The following is a 14200-nucleotide window of genomic DNA, read 5'->3' on the forward strand; positions in this document are numbered from 1 at the left end:
TTTGTTGTCAGTGCAGTCCATGATTGTCCAGCCACATCACTGCAACGTAACACAGGAGACAAAAAATAGGACATGGCTCTGTTATCCAGCCACAAGCAGGTCAAAGCAGCTGGATATTGCAAGACACAGCTACAAGTAGAGCAGGTTCTTTCTTTTCAAAAAGAGAATCAGTGAGGGTTCATGTCTTAACTTGCAGTTTGCAGAAGTGAGAGATTGATATACATCCGTTTGCATGATTATCTTGAACCAAATGGGGGTAAATCAATAAAAGCATGAAACACATATTGCCTCTCCTCACCCAGAATAACAAGTAATTAAGGCAGAGCAAGAGAGAGAAGAGAGAGGTATTTGAGAGAAGGGCAACAAGAAGAGCAAAGGGCAGGGAAGAGGGACTCCTGCTTCTAAAGGGTGAGCTTGTTAGTGAAAAGAGATGGCATAAAAAGCACTGAACACAAGCTCAAACTCTCCCCCACAAATGCACACAAATGCAGCGTATGTGTCCCTGAGTATTCCTAAAGAATGTGTCCCTGTGACATCAATACAACTGTAGCAGTTAACGTGCCAAGATTTGCCATTCTATCTGCCGTCCATTCTGCTCGCCAACCAATAGACCAGACCTTGCACTAGGTGGACGGAAGAATGGGAAGGGGGAAGGAAAGAAAAACAAAAGCGATTGATATAAATGATCTGCCGGCCGAGAGAGGCCCCCAGGCAGGGGCGAGCGAAGGTCCGCTCGATACCAATTGATCGTGGGAGGCCCAGGCATTCGTCTTAATTCTGACTAATTAGGGCACAGCAAACGAGGAGGGGGTAATAGGGACAAGTTGTTGGTGTGTGTGTGTGTGTGTGTGTGTGTGTGTGTGTGTGCATGTGTGCGTCAGTGGGACCTCCCAGATTACAAAATCAAGCCCCCGTGTTTACAAAGCGTGGAACAAGTGGAGGATTAAGGAAATCAGTTTAGGAAACAACAACCGTCACCACATTAGTGTTGCTGCCAAAATAATTCCCCCGTCTTCAGTGAGCTGCCTGACAGGCAGGATGGGAGTACATCCTCTCACTTTCTTTTTTTTTTTTTTTTTTTTTTTTATCTTGTTTGTGTGAGAACTGCTGATTGTCTTCTGCCAGCACAAGTCTGGCCTTTGGTAGCCAAGAGGCAGCAGAAGAGAGATTCTGTTCTAGCCTCACCCATTGCACAGATAGACATCAAAGCCTTTTAATTGGCAAGAAAGAAAATTGGGCTTGATCATTGCACGATTGTGATAAAACCATGATTTACTTGCATGGTGTGTCAGTGTGAAAAATGAGGGATGTAATCTCCTGGTTGAGGGTAAAAGTCTGTGGACACCTGAGGCAAATGCTTTGGTGTGCAATCCCACAGTGGTAGATTGTGTAGCGGGAACCTGAGAACAGGAGATGTAGGCTGGGAGGCGTCTCGGAGTTTAGAGGCAAAGCCCTTTTAAAAATCGCAGCATTTGGGAGCAGACATTGAGCAGGTGCTGAGCTTCTGAGAGCCTGGCTTAGTCTCTGATTTCTATCTGTCACTCCCTGAGGAGGTTAGCAGCGTAAAGTGGACGGTGGCAGGAGTGAGGTATTGCCATGAACGAGGTGCGGCAGCAGGGACAATTCTACCTGACTTGAGATCACAATCTGACACACACACACACACACACACACACACACACACACACACACGAGACAGCTTCACGCAGCACTGGCCGCACAGACAAAAGTGACAAAATATCAGTGAGTGAAAGTGACAGACAGACAGCGTATCTGTATCAGACAAGATCCCATTGTTGTGGAGGAACAAAAAAGCTCAGGCAGGCCGGGCAGACTTGCGCCCTTTGTCACTCACTCTCATAGGCGAGGAGAGACTGACAGATACACTTGAATATCAGCTACTCGCTCTTGTTCTTTGACACATAAACTTCACTGCCCTTTCCACCTCCTGCACCTTGTTCCCTGCCAGCTATTCATACACCGACCTGCCACCAGCCCCCAGTGGGCAGCTCTCTATCAGGGGTTCACGAACAGAAGCACACAAACTAAGTGTGGGTGTCTGGATATCCTCACCCAGCCTATAAATACCTCATCGGCTCCAGACGTGGTGTCAGTCTACTCACATCAAATTAAACAATCGGCGTGGACATGTCCCCCGAATTCTCTGCTCGTCAGCTCAAGTGTGATGTCCTAATGACTGCCTCGTCGTCGATACCGGTCCACATAACAGTGGGCCCTGAGGGGGACAATTAGGGAGAGTATGAGATGTTTTCCCTGATAAATGTTGTCACTGCTGGTATTGGCGCTAATAAGCTGTAATTTGCTGTTGTACACTCTGATGACACACACTGTAACAGCACAACCAGACAGATGGGTGAGCCCTACAACGCTTTACATGAAAGTGACACAAATGCTTTCATTAACTCAGAACGGAGGGATCCAAAAATTTGTATGCAGTGTTTATGAGATAAGGCCTGTGTGACATATTGAACATTCCCCAATTGTGCAGAAATGTGCTCTAGAAGAAAAAGACAAAGACAAATGTCATCAACCTCTCCCACCAGGAGTTTTGTTATGATTATGACAGTCCATATTTGTTGAAAATGTGATGAAAATCATTGTATGCTTAAAAGTTGTATTTGAAAGGTAAATGTCAGATTCTCGGTTGACATTCTGCCCTTAATTAGATTTATAATTAGATTCACCAGGTAGCACTCCCCCTCTTACCTTGCACAGCAGCTGGATTATCGCGGTAACACTAGATCACACGAGAATCGCAGGATCACATATCACAAAAAATTAACTACCAGCTTACCCAACCGCTGAGCGTCCGGTGAGGAGCTACTGGCAGCTACGGGTGTGGTTTAGGTGTGCGTGACGGTGGCGACTGTCCGTTTAAAACAACAATGGCGGACGTGACAGAAAGATGGTTCAACCAATCACCTGCCAGGTATTTTTGCCTTCCAATAACAGCTTCTCAGATGGTTCTGTGTAACAAACTATCTGACTCGTCCGCTTTCTTCCTCTCAGGCTGAAACCCAAAACTAAAATTGCTATTTTAAGATATTAGTTTAGTGATAGTCGGTAGGTATGGTACAAATGATCTGCTAAAATTCTAATTGGTGGGGCAGAGGCCTTTAAGGCATTAACATATTTGCAAGGAAGTTGATTTTATTTGACCTCAGCTTGTTAAAGTGGTTTTAAAAAATCATTTTTTTATGTAGTAAAACATGGTGATTGGGAACATCCGTTTATCTGGCATCTCGTAATAGTCCTTTTTTTGGTTCATATTTGAACCAATCTGTGAAAAGATGGGAGGCTTAGACAAAACTGCAAGCTCTTTCAAATAATTCAAGGAATGGTTGAATTTGTGTTAAATCTTGCGAACACAAGACTCCAAATTCTTGCAGAGACTGATTACTGATGGTATATTATCTTTTAAATAATGAATGAATCAATCAATCAATCAATCAATCAATCAATCAATCAATATAAAATATCAAAATAATGACAAATGTCCATCCCATGTTAGCAACACGAAAAACAGTCCAAAAAACCCAAAGACATTCAATTTACAATGATAAGACAGTGAAAGCACATTCACTTGATAAATACCTTTAATGATTAATCTATTACCAAAACTGTCACCGGTAAATGGTCTGCTGATCAAACTATTGATTAATCAATTGCTCGTTTCAGCACTGCTTGATGGCTCCCAGCGGTTAGAGAAAAGACCTTTTGATGGATTTCCTCTTCAACATGCATGCGTGTGTTAAGCTCTCTCCCATTAGAACAAAAATAAGCTCTTCTTATTAGCTCTGGGCAGAGGGACCAGATGAAGAATAGATGGCCAGAGAGACAGATCATCATACAGACACAGGTGGCGTGAGACTGAGTCTGATGTGTGGGTGAGTGACGGCTACCAGTAGAGCAGGGTCGACTCAGCCCATCAGCAGACGCGACACCAGCGGCAGTCTGCAGCACTGACCAACAATCAGCACGAACAACTGAGCATAAGCCTCGCTCTCCCTCTCCAACTTTAACTTTCCCCTCTGTGTCACCATCCTGCCAGAACAGTGATGGGAGGATGTGTATTGTTGTCACCGTGGCAACATGGTGTCACCGTAAACTGTCATGTGCTGATACGCTTGAGTCAATATTTACCCTGATTTGAGTAGCCTTGTTAGGCTGTCATCTGACAGCAATTCATCTGATTACGGATTTATTCAAATGTGGCAAAGGCGGGGAGAAAATCCATGGGAATTTGCTTATATTGGCAGCGCATTTGGGGAAATTTTGGAATATATCAGAGATTGCATGAAAACACCTATACTGTCAAAATATCACCCTGACACCCTGTTTTGTACGGGAGAGGGGGAAAACTGCATTCAGCTATTAACAGCAAAATAACAATTCATTTTTAAATGAGGTGACTGATGTGTCACAGTGGATAAGCAGTGATGACTGTGGGGGATGTTTCGCTGTCAGTAAGCAGACAACTCAGTCAGCGTTTCACGCATTCGTTTACACAGACCTTTAAAGTAGCCTAAGTACAGCTAAATCTATTTCCTTTTCACATCATCTCTCCAAAATCCATCCTGTATGCCCCATACCAAGCCAGGTCTTCAATTTAATTCCCCATCTGTGGCCAGCTTGAAATATTATCCAAGAAATGAAATCCGTGACCCTGAATACAGAGTGTGAAGCAGCACAGGGAGCAGGATGAAGACATGGCCTGATTCTGAGGCTAAGAGGCATGCCTTAGAGGAGGGAGGTGGCCTGAATCCCCTCCCCAAGTGGCACGGCTAAATATTTGCCCTCCTCCACTTGGCTGTCTGGACGCATCCACTCAGCCCCTTTCCCATCACTCCTCTGTTCTGCTCAGAAGCAGCGAGAGCTGGCACGGTCAGCCAGGCAGAGCGCCAAACCCACGACAAGAAGTTTCTCCTCGCTGCCAGAGGTCACGGAAGTTCAACAACCTGGAAAGAATGGGCTTTGCATTTTTAAAACCTCTGGGCCACCATTTGGAGAGTCACGTGCACACCGTGCGGGCAGTGATATAAAAAAACGCTGTCAAATGGTCTTTGTGCTTCCCAATGATTTGAAGAAAAGAACCCTCAGAACTCGACGAGCGGTCTCCGCAGACTTCTCCGCGTTAGTGTTCCATATTCATTAACTTTTTTTCCACATAACATGGCAGGGTTTTAATTGCCTACAATTTAGACTAAAAAGCTAGATGAGCGGAGTGAAAGCACCATGCCTCCTGAGAAAGAGATGTGGGAAGTCGACCACCAGCACGCTCAACCTGATAGACACATAACTACTAATAAGAGCCCTCATTACACATAACCAGATTATTCCCTCTACTATCAGCTCCAGTTAATTTTTCTCCTCCAAAGAGACACGCAGTTGTGGCCGGGTTGGATGAGTAGGTAGAGCAGGCGCACATATACTTTGAGGCTTAAGCCTCAACGCAGAGGTCCAGGGTTCGAGTCCGACCTGAGGCGATTTCCTGCATGTCTTCCCCCTCTCTCTCTCTCCCCTTTCTCATTCAGCTGTCTTGTCAAATTAAAGGCGGAAAAGCCCCCAAAAAAAGCTGCAATCCAAGCAGCCCTGTACAGATCATTTAACAAATAAAACATATGTAATTGAATGACTCCTCTCTATCTGGCAGAGGTGTTAGACTGATCTGGTAACTTCATACTGACAAGACAAAATCAACAACAACCGGCAGTTTGGGTCTGACTCATATCTTAAAATGACCCACACCATCCCTCAACCAGAAGTAGCAGAAGGTAACGCAGTACATTTCATCAAGTACTGTATTTAAGTACGATTCTGAGGTACTTGTACTTTACTTGAGTAGTTCCACTGCCACTTTATACTTCTCCACTACATTTCAAAGGGATATATTGTACTTTTTACCCACTACATTTATTTGACAGCTTTAGTTACTAGTTACACTTAAGATTTGGGCCGACTTGGGGCACCTGGCACCAAGAAGACATTTCTGATCTAAACTTCTCACATGGTTTCATTTAAATAACAGTTTGAGGCCCAAAGAAGTAAAACCATCCAGTGTTTCACAAAAAAGCAAACATTAGAAAAAAAGTCCAAAGAATGAATACAGATTTGTTTTGCAGAAGTTTGGCATTTCAGAGACCAAACAAACAATCAGTCAAGAAAACAACCTGCAGACTAATCAATAACAAAAATAATGCGAGAGCCAAAGTAAGTGTGTGTGTGTGTGTGTGGGAAATGTTTGAGAGAGAGTTAGTAGTGAGAATGGAAAGGGAATAAAAAATACCGTTAGTGACTAGTCCCTCGCCTGGTGTCCACCCACCCATCATGTTGCACAGGTTGGATCACTGACGTCATCTTCTGTACAACGCTGAAAAGATGAAAAAAGGAATCACTTTAATAGTACTATAAACACATTACATATTACACTGCCAATAATTTGATTTGCCTTATAATTATCTCCTACAATGTAACAGAGTTAACTGAGATGTTGTATATGTGAATCCAGGTCTTTGCTATTTAACAGGCTTATTCAACAGAATTGTTTAACAACAGAATTTTAAACTTTGAGCTACCATGTGATGAGGAAGCAAACTGCTAGAGAAGATGAGGAAACATGCCTGTTACACATGTTGTTTCGAGTTGCTCTGCACTGCCTAGTTGTTCTGGGCTCTGGTTATATTCTGTCACATTAACGTTGGGATAGAGGGTATGTTGACAGAGAGAGGACATTGCACATTGAGACTGTAGGGCTTTTCTAAGGCTGGTGGCATTGGGACATGAAGACAAATGTGTGTGTGTGTGTGTGTGTGTGTGTGTGTGTGTGTGTGTGTGTGTGTGTGTGTGGAAAGGGTTGCCTGTGGAGCAGAGCATGTGGATGCCCACCCACTCAGCAGCCTCGCGGCCCTCGTCATTTCGCATCAATCCACACCCCCTCAATATAAATAGGACAGACGTCCTAAAGCAATGCAGTACTAAGAGAGGAGATGGCATTATGCATCGACCCTGGACCCCTCAGCTTGAAATATGACTATACGCCAGCCTGTTGTAATGGCAGTTTCCCTAAAACGTGCGCACCATTCTGTTAACGGGGCACTATTTTGGCAGTAAGTTTTGATTAATGTACTTGCACTGCCTACGATAATAGGTAAGTGAGCGCCAACATACAATACATCAATGAAACTGCAACTTTGGAAACGTACTTTTTATTTTGTTGTTACTTTGAAACAAGTAAAAATGTTTTTCCAACAGTTTATTACTCTTTTTTGCTTTCTTGCACCATTATTGGAGCGATCACACACACTATACAGTATACAATGAACTAACTTCTTTACAGCATTGAGTTGTCCCTTAATTTTCACTGTGGAACCTCAAACATAAAGTGAAGCATGCTAGAACAACTTTTTGTCATTTTTTTTTTTCAATGAGGTGCTAATTTGAATGGGTAGAATTAATACATAGCAAGCAGCAGGAACACAAAGTCTGTCTGTTTTGGTCCTATTTGAAACGTGCAAAACACTATTAGTGCAAAAGCACAACAAGTAAAAAGTACTGAGCACAGTGCAAGGGTGTTTGATGAAAGTCAATATGACTTTTTCCTGTAGAAAGTACAAATTGGGCTAAATATGTGAGCAAATGTATCTTGGCTGTAAGGAATTGGAGGTGCATTAAAATAGAGAGTACAGTTCCACGCGGTAGCTTCCCCGTGGCATCACATAAGCTTCACACTTCATTACTGCAAGGCCAGCGACGTGTGAAGCCATTATGTAGGAGCAGTGGGAAAGGCGAGCGTGCGTTTGTGTGCATGTGTTGGGGGTATAATGAGGAGGTGTGTGTGTGTGTGTGTGTGTGTGTGTGTGTGTGTTGTGTTGGAGGGGGGGGTAAGTAATAACCCCTCTTGCTCAAAGTGCGTTCTGGAAGCAGCATCAAGCCATTCACATGGAAACATTGTTTAATATATTCAAACAGCTGGGAGGTGTTGTCTGCTGTCCCAGTGTCAAATGAAAGAGGACGGACAAACAGCTGGCAGGGCATTTTCTTGCTCCACAGCCCTGCTTACAACTATACAAAAAAACAGAGTCTGGTGCACATGCATGGAGCAATTTGCAATTAATCACATGCTAAATACGCTCCAAACTACTGTCATGCAACTTAATACAAGACTCAGCTATATCCTTGTCTCTATCATGAGAGAAGTAAACATATCCGTGTCCTTTACTTCCACCCAGTGGCCGAAAGTAGAATATCACACTTGTTGATAGCAACACGTCTGTATATCATCTGTGCCTCCATTTGTACAGGCAAGGACCACGGTGATTAAAAAGTTAGCAGTAAAATGGTAAAAATAAATGCAATCATAATCATACATCAACTATTGCTTTTACTCAGTGCCAATGAGGCACTGCAACAGCCTTCTCAAAGGTTTACAATCAAACAAATTAGCCATCAAATAAGTTATCCTCTTAAGATGGTGGAAAGAAATGTCAGCATTTTTGATATGTTATGATGATTATGTAATGCCAAAGAACACTGTTTGATTGCCAGATGCCCAGTGAATTTAAGAAGAATAGCTGATTATTTTTAAAATCTGCCTTTCAATTACGACTGGCACTGACATGCCTACTGCTCAAAGCAAACAAGTGAGTGAACAAATACTTCTGTTAACTGTGGCACAATCGAACATTAATTTCCAATCAAAAACTTTGGGATTTATGGCAGTTTCCCAGGGCACTTTATGTGACTGCCAACGCTCAGCATTTAGCACGGATTGAAATGTTGGCTGCTGAAGTTAATTCTACAAGCCATACTAGCAGCATTGCAAAGTTATCCATTTTCATCAAAATGGAAAGTTGACAAAACCTGTTAATAGACCACAAGCTGTGCATGTGGAACAGGTAGACATCAGAGAGGGGAAATAGAAAGATGTGAATGTATGTGGTGATTTGGAGACAGAGGAAGACAAAACATCACATAAGGGAGATTGTGAATGGATGTAGAATGTATTTCAAGGGCAAATATTCAATATTTTTATACAGATAAAAAGAGTTCTATATTTACATAAAGGTGTTCTATTGGGACATTTATCCAGATTAATCAAGCTTTAATTTTGGACGATATTAGACTGTGAAACAAGGTATAAAAGTTATAAGCTTTAAGCATTAAGCATTAGTGAAATTAAAGAAAAGTAGGCTAGTCTACTCAAGATTGAATTGATACAGAAATACAATTTTGAAACACGCTATGATTTGAGTGACCTGAAAGTAGTGTGTTGCATAGATATATGAACTGTTTCCATAATGGTAGAAATTGTTTCACAAATGCCAACAACTGAAACAAGAAAAACTGCAAAGTATATGTTTAGTTAGCTAAATAATTGACTTACAGAGTTTTTAGTGTGCAGCTTCTTCGATCACTTCTGTTGTCACTTGACAGCTACAAATACTTTGTTAATCTACTCGATACATCAGCTGCTAAACGTGTATGTAAGCTTATTAGAAAATGACTGCCACCATGATTCGGTTACCTTGTCGTTTTTACAAAAAAAAAAAAAAAAAGCTTAAATATCAAACTTGTAGTTTTCTTTACCTTTTTGAACAGGCAATGAGAAAAGACAGCCGTGCGCCGCCGAAAAGACCCCAAAGAGCCAAGATGGCTGCGCCCGTGGCAGACGCCGGGGAGTTTGAAAGCTGGTTAAATGATCGGCTAGACTCGTTAGAAGTGGACCGCGAGGTGTATGGAGCCTACATTTTAGGGGTCCTGCAAGAAGAGGAGAGCGACGAGGAGAAAGAAGAAGTGCTTCAAGGGATTTTATCCGCATTTCTGGTGAATATCCAAAGCGGCATGTCCCGCTCAGTCACCGAGGCTGTGCGGTCTCATGTGTTGCTGTCCGTCTCGTACCGAGTGACAGCGCCGGGGTCCGCGGTCATTTATGGAGCGAAATATCGACGTAGAATATAGACTGTAAAAATAAGCGTTAGAGGCGGCAGTTGTTCTTCAACTAACGTTAAGGTCCAAACACCACAGGCAGTGATATGAGCTGTCCAATTTAGCGACTCCATATACCTAATAATACAGTTCCTTAAAAGTCCCATGACATGGTGCTCTTTGGATGCTTTTATATAGATCTTAGTGATCCCCTAATACTGTATCTGAAATCTCTTTTATATAGATCTTAGTGATCCCCTAATACTGTACGGGGGGGCAAGGTGGAGGGTGGGTATGTGGCCTTGACCAACTGCCACTTTGTTCGTTTGAAAGCCATGATGTCTCTCTTTCTAATGGGCAGGCCAAATTCTCTGGGCGGGCAAAGCAGAGAAAGGGGAGGTAACCTTGCTCCTTATGACCTCATAAGGAGAAGATTCCAGGTCAGCCCATCTGAGCTTTCATTTTCTCAAAGGCAGAGCAGGATACCCAGGGCTCGGTTTACACCTATCACCATTTCTAGCCACTGGGGGAGCATAGGCAGGCTGGGGGAACACATATGAATGTTAAAAAACCTCAAAGTGAAATTTTCATGCCATGGGACCTTTTTTAAAGTGTTTTGACAAATTTGGCTAAGAAAAAGTGCTAATTGGTAGAGACACATGTTAGGATTGGTTAACCTTTTGCAATTGCACACCTATGTTATGTAGTTATAATGTAGTGATATGTACTGACTGAGGTGTGTGCGTGTGCGTGCGTGTCTACCAGCTTCTTGGTCATACTGTTCACAGAATTCACATGATGCCAAAATGAATACTGCTTCTGTATCAGCCTCTGTTAGTCAAACCAGATAAGGGATCACAGTACCGCTGTATGCCTCATGTGCTGTTAGTGAATGAATCCAGCGGGTGCTGTTGCGTAGGGCCTCATCTCATACTAACAGGCTGTGATGATTGACGCCTGGCCGTCAATCACCTGGTTGGGTAGTCGGATTGAGTGTATGAAGTAAGCTGTTACCTCTACTTAACTGTTGTTTGTCCTTGTCCTTGTGTGCAGGATGAGGATGCTGTGGAAGATGTCTGCAAACAGATCATCAAGCAGTGGACAGAGTGGCACAACAGATCCGCAGCCAAAAGTGATGATGATGGTATTTATGTGACTTTGATTCACCTACTTTCCCTTTTTACCTTGTCAGAATGAGTAAAAGTTCAGGGAACACATTATCAACGTTGGCAGCACCGTGACAAATCTACATAGAGTACTGTGTAGTTATAATGCAACCATAAATCAACGGAAATGAGGACATAATCTTGCATAAATCTTGCAACAATGTAATCCAACTTTCCATAAAGAGGTATATAGTCATATAAGAATTCATATAGGCATTTCAAAAGTCCAAAATATAGCTAGCAGGCTCACCATCTCATTTACATCTTGACTAAACAGAGCAAAGACAGATTACTGATGAGCCCTTTGAGTTTGAAATCATTTGCTTTGACTTTGGAACAGAGTAAACAAAGACAATTTTATCTCATGGAGAGATTAACATTTCATGGAGAAAAAAAAGAAAAAAAAACGTAACAAAAACTGATACTGCAGAACGTTCTTATTGTGGCCTGGTTAAGTGTTTACGCCAATATTTCCACTAAGTTTGTTTTGTCAGTGTCATTACTGGCAAGCTATAGTTTACTGTGTACATAACCATAGGGATGTGTACACTGTCTGGAGCCTCAGGCTCACATGGGCAACCACGTGGCTCCTTTGGTTTACGTACCTTCATATTGACAGTGAAAAGCAGGTACTTTAATTGCAAGTAATTGTACTAAATGTTAGTTTGGTTTATTGACTTTATTTATTCACAGTTTGGCTGTGTTCTGTCATTTCTTTCCTGCAGCTGAGGTCCAGGCCATCGCCAGTATGATAGAAAAACAAGCTCAGATTGTGGTGAAACACAAAGTAGTGTCTGAGGCGTCAAAGGAAAGGAAAGAAGCCCTCCTCGCTCAATACGCTAACGTTACAGACGACGAGGAATATCCTTTTCTTTTCTTTTTTGCTAGTTGTAAAGTTTACTTCATTAACCAATGTTTCCGTGAGCATGCAGACAGACTGTCCATGTTTTATGTTGTCTCATCCAGTGAATGTTTCCTTCAGACACACTCTGTCATAAATCCTTAAGGGTGCCCTGCCATACAAAACCGTTCTTACTTGCATTTTTTGAAATATGTTAGGTCCATATGTGTTTGTGTTATGTTGTGAATGTGAAAATTAACTGCTACCTCCTTTGTCAGCTCTAGCCACTGATAATAAGCAGAGAAATCATGCCAATTACCAAAGCTGGTCAATCTGACATTATATTGCCTGAGCTCATTCATTCATTCATTAGCTCGCCCAGTTGGGCTGGGTAAAGGATTCTGACAGCCAGGCTCTCATTGGCTAGCTGTTAGCCAATCAGATTCAAACAACTTAGCTTGTTGAATATTAATTAGAACTGGCAGAAATCAAGCTGAGTCTTCCTGTAGGCTTTCTATACCACACTAGAATGGCTTGAAACAAGATAACCAAGGCATTTTTTCCACAAACAATGTTACAGAGTCCATGGTAGAACTTCAGACATTACCACAAAGTAATGAAATATGTGTGGCAGGGCACCTTTAAAGTGCTCATATTATGCTCATTTTCAGGTTCATAATTGTATTTAGAGGTTATATCAGAATAGGTTTACCTGGTTTAATTTAAAAATATATATATATATTTTTTTTTTGTTGTTGTACTGCACATTGCTGCAGCTCCTCTTTTCACCCTGTGTGTTGATCTCTCTGTTTTACCTACCAAGTGAGGCATCGCACTTCTGTTCCATCTTTGTTGGGAGTCACACATGCGCAGTAGCTAGATAAGGACTACTAGCCAGTCAGTAGCAGAGTATGAGGACGTGCCCCGCTAGCAGCTAGGCGAGCATTATAACGTGTGTTACAAAGTGACGCACATTCGTCACGAAGTAAAGGCTGGACTACAATAGAGCAGTTTGGAGCAGTTTGTGAACAGTGTTTTCTGTTGGAGATGGTAAGTCCCTTTGGGGTGGACTTTGGGCTTGTTCACTTTGTAAACCTATAACGTGCACAAAAAAAGATGCATAACACAATAAAGGAAAGGGGAAAAGCATAATATGAGCACTTTAAGATGTCCGTTCTTTCCTTGACAAAATCACTGAAGCTGAAGAAGAGGAGCAAACAAGTGGAAACTGCTTTACTGGAAATGATAAATGTATCCTTTTTAAAGCTGTTTCTGACCAGAAGCAGTTTGAAATCTCACGCAATTCAGTGTTACTAATTCCAATAGCAATGGATAATGCAATAGTTGCATAACCCTGAGTAGACAATACATTGTTCCAACCATTTACACCTCCATAGTGGTATTCTGTAGTAATGATACACTAGCAGAGTACTTTGCTTTCATCCAGCTGTCCTTTACTGAAAGTGTCAGCCCTGTTTAAGAACACCAACGTGGAAGAGGTGCTGAGCAGACAAAAGCAAAAGCGGGACCAGGCTCGTGAAGACTCTCAGAAGAAGAAGGAGGGGGACAAGATGCAGCGGGAGAAGGACAAGCTAGCCAAACAAGACCGAAAAGAGAAGGAGAAGAAGCGTACACAGAAAGGTGAACGCAAAAGATAAAACCAAGAGAAAAGACACTTTGTATGTGGAAAGGTTTTGTTGTGAGACAGAGATGAAAAACGGTCATTGCCTCTTTTTAGCTGAACCTTATTGGCCAATTCAGTATGTGAACATGTCTTCATCAGACGCTCCGTGTTCATTACTTTCTTTTCATATGTGTAAAAAACAATGTATTTTAATACATTGGTTTTTTTATTGCGCAAATCTTTGTGATTGACAGCAATCGTACGTCGATGCAAAAATAATTAGCTGATTTGAGTCTCTGCCGATATGTTGTGACGAGTGTGAAAGCATAAGCTTTGACACAGTTACCCCTCAAATGATCAAAGTATCCACTTAAAACACAAATTGCATTGATTATGGTAAAAGCAGAGGAATGCATGTAAAGCAACTCAGTCCAGAGTTTCTGCTATTATCCTCTGTGCCAATATGCCTTTCATTTCTTTACATCTTTTAAGTAAGGCAAGTGTCAAACTGTTGTGTGTTCATTTTTGATGCTTAAGGTTTAAGGTCTATGCATTTTGTCTGAAAATAAACCCAAGAGCGGTTGCAAATTATACCTCAAATATATCATGTACCATCATTTGAAT

The 14200-nt window shown here is 42.0% G+C and overlaps 1 protein-coding gene and 1 long non-coding RNA gene across 3 annotated transcripts in view; one reads left to right on the plus strand and one right to left on the minus strand.

Annotated features, from left to right (window-relative positions):
* Nucleotides 1-9840, minus strand: part of LOC114569295 (uncharacterized) — a 32294-nt gene extending 22454 nt beyond the window's left edge. The window contains exons 1-2 of one of the 2 annotated variants that reach the window (XR_003694393.1): nucleotides 9607-9840; nucleotides 6308-6391 (exon numbers count right to left, since the gene is read on the minus strand). This is a non-coding gene — a long non-coding RNA (uncharacterized LOC114569295). Of the gene's footprint in view, nucleotides 1-6307; nucleotides 6392-9403; nucleotides 9558-9606 lie in introns of those variants that run through there. The other variant, XR_003694392.1, reaches the window with a different exon arrangement.
* ccdc43 (coiled-coil domain containing 43) lies at nucleotides 9631-14178 on the plus strand. Its single transcript, XM_028599117.1, has 5 exons — nucleotides 9631-9843; nucleotides 10999-11089; nucleotides 11837-11972; nucleotides 13148-13203; nucleotides 13423-14178. The coding sequence occupies exons 1-5, from the start codon at nucleotides 9670-9672 to the stop codon at nucleotides 13608-13610; spliced, it is 645 nt and encodes a 214-aa protein (XP_028454918.1). The 5' UTR covers nucleotides 9631-9669; the 3' UTR covers nucleotides 13611-14178.
* The last annotated feature ends 22 nt before the right edge of the window (nucleotides 14179-14200 follow it).

Source organism: Perca flavescens, chromosome 15, assembly GCF_004354835.1.
Source record: "Perca flavescens isolate YP-PL-M2 chromosome 15, PFLA_1.0, whole genome shotgun sequence".
NCBI lineage: Eukaryota > Metazoa > Chordata > Actinopteri > Perciformes > Percidae > Perca > Perca flavescens.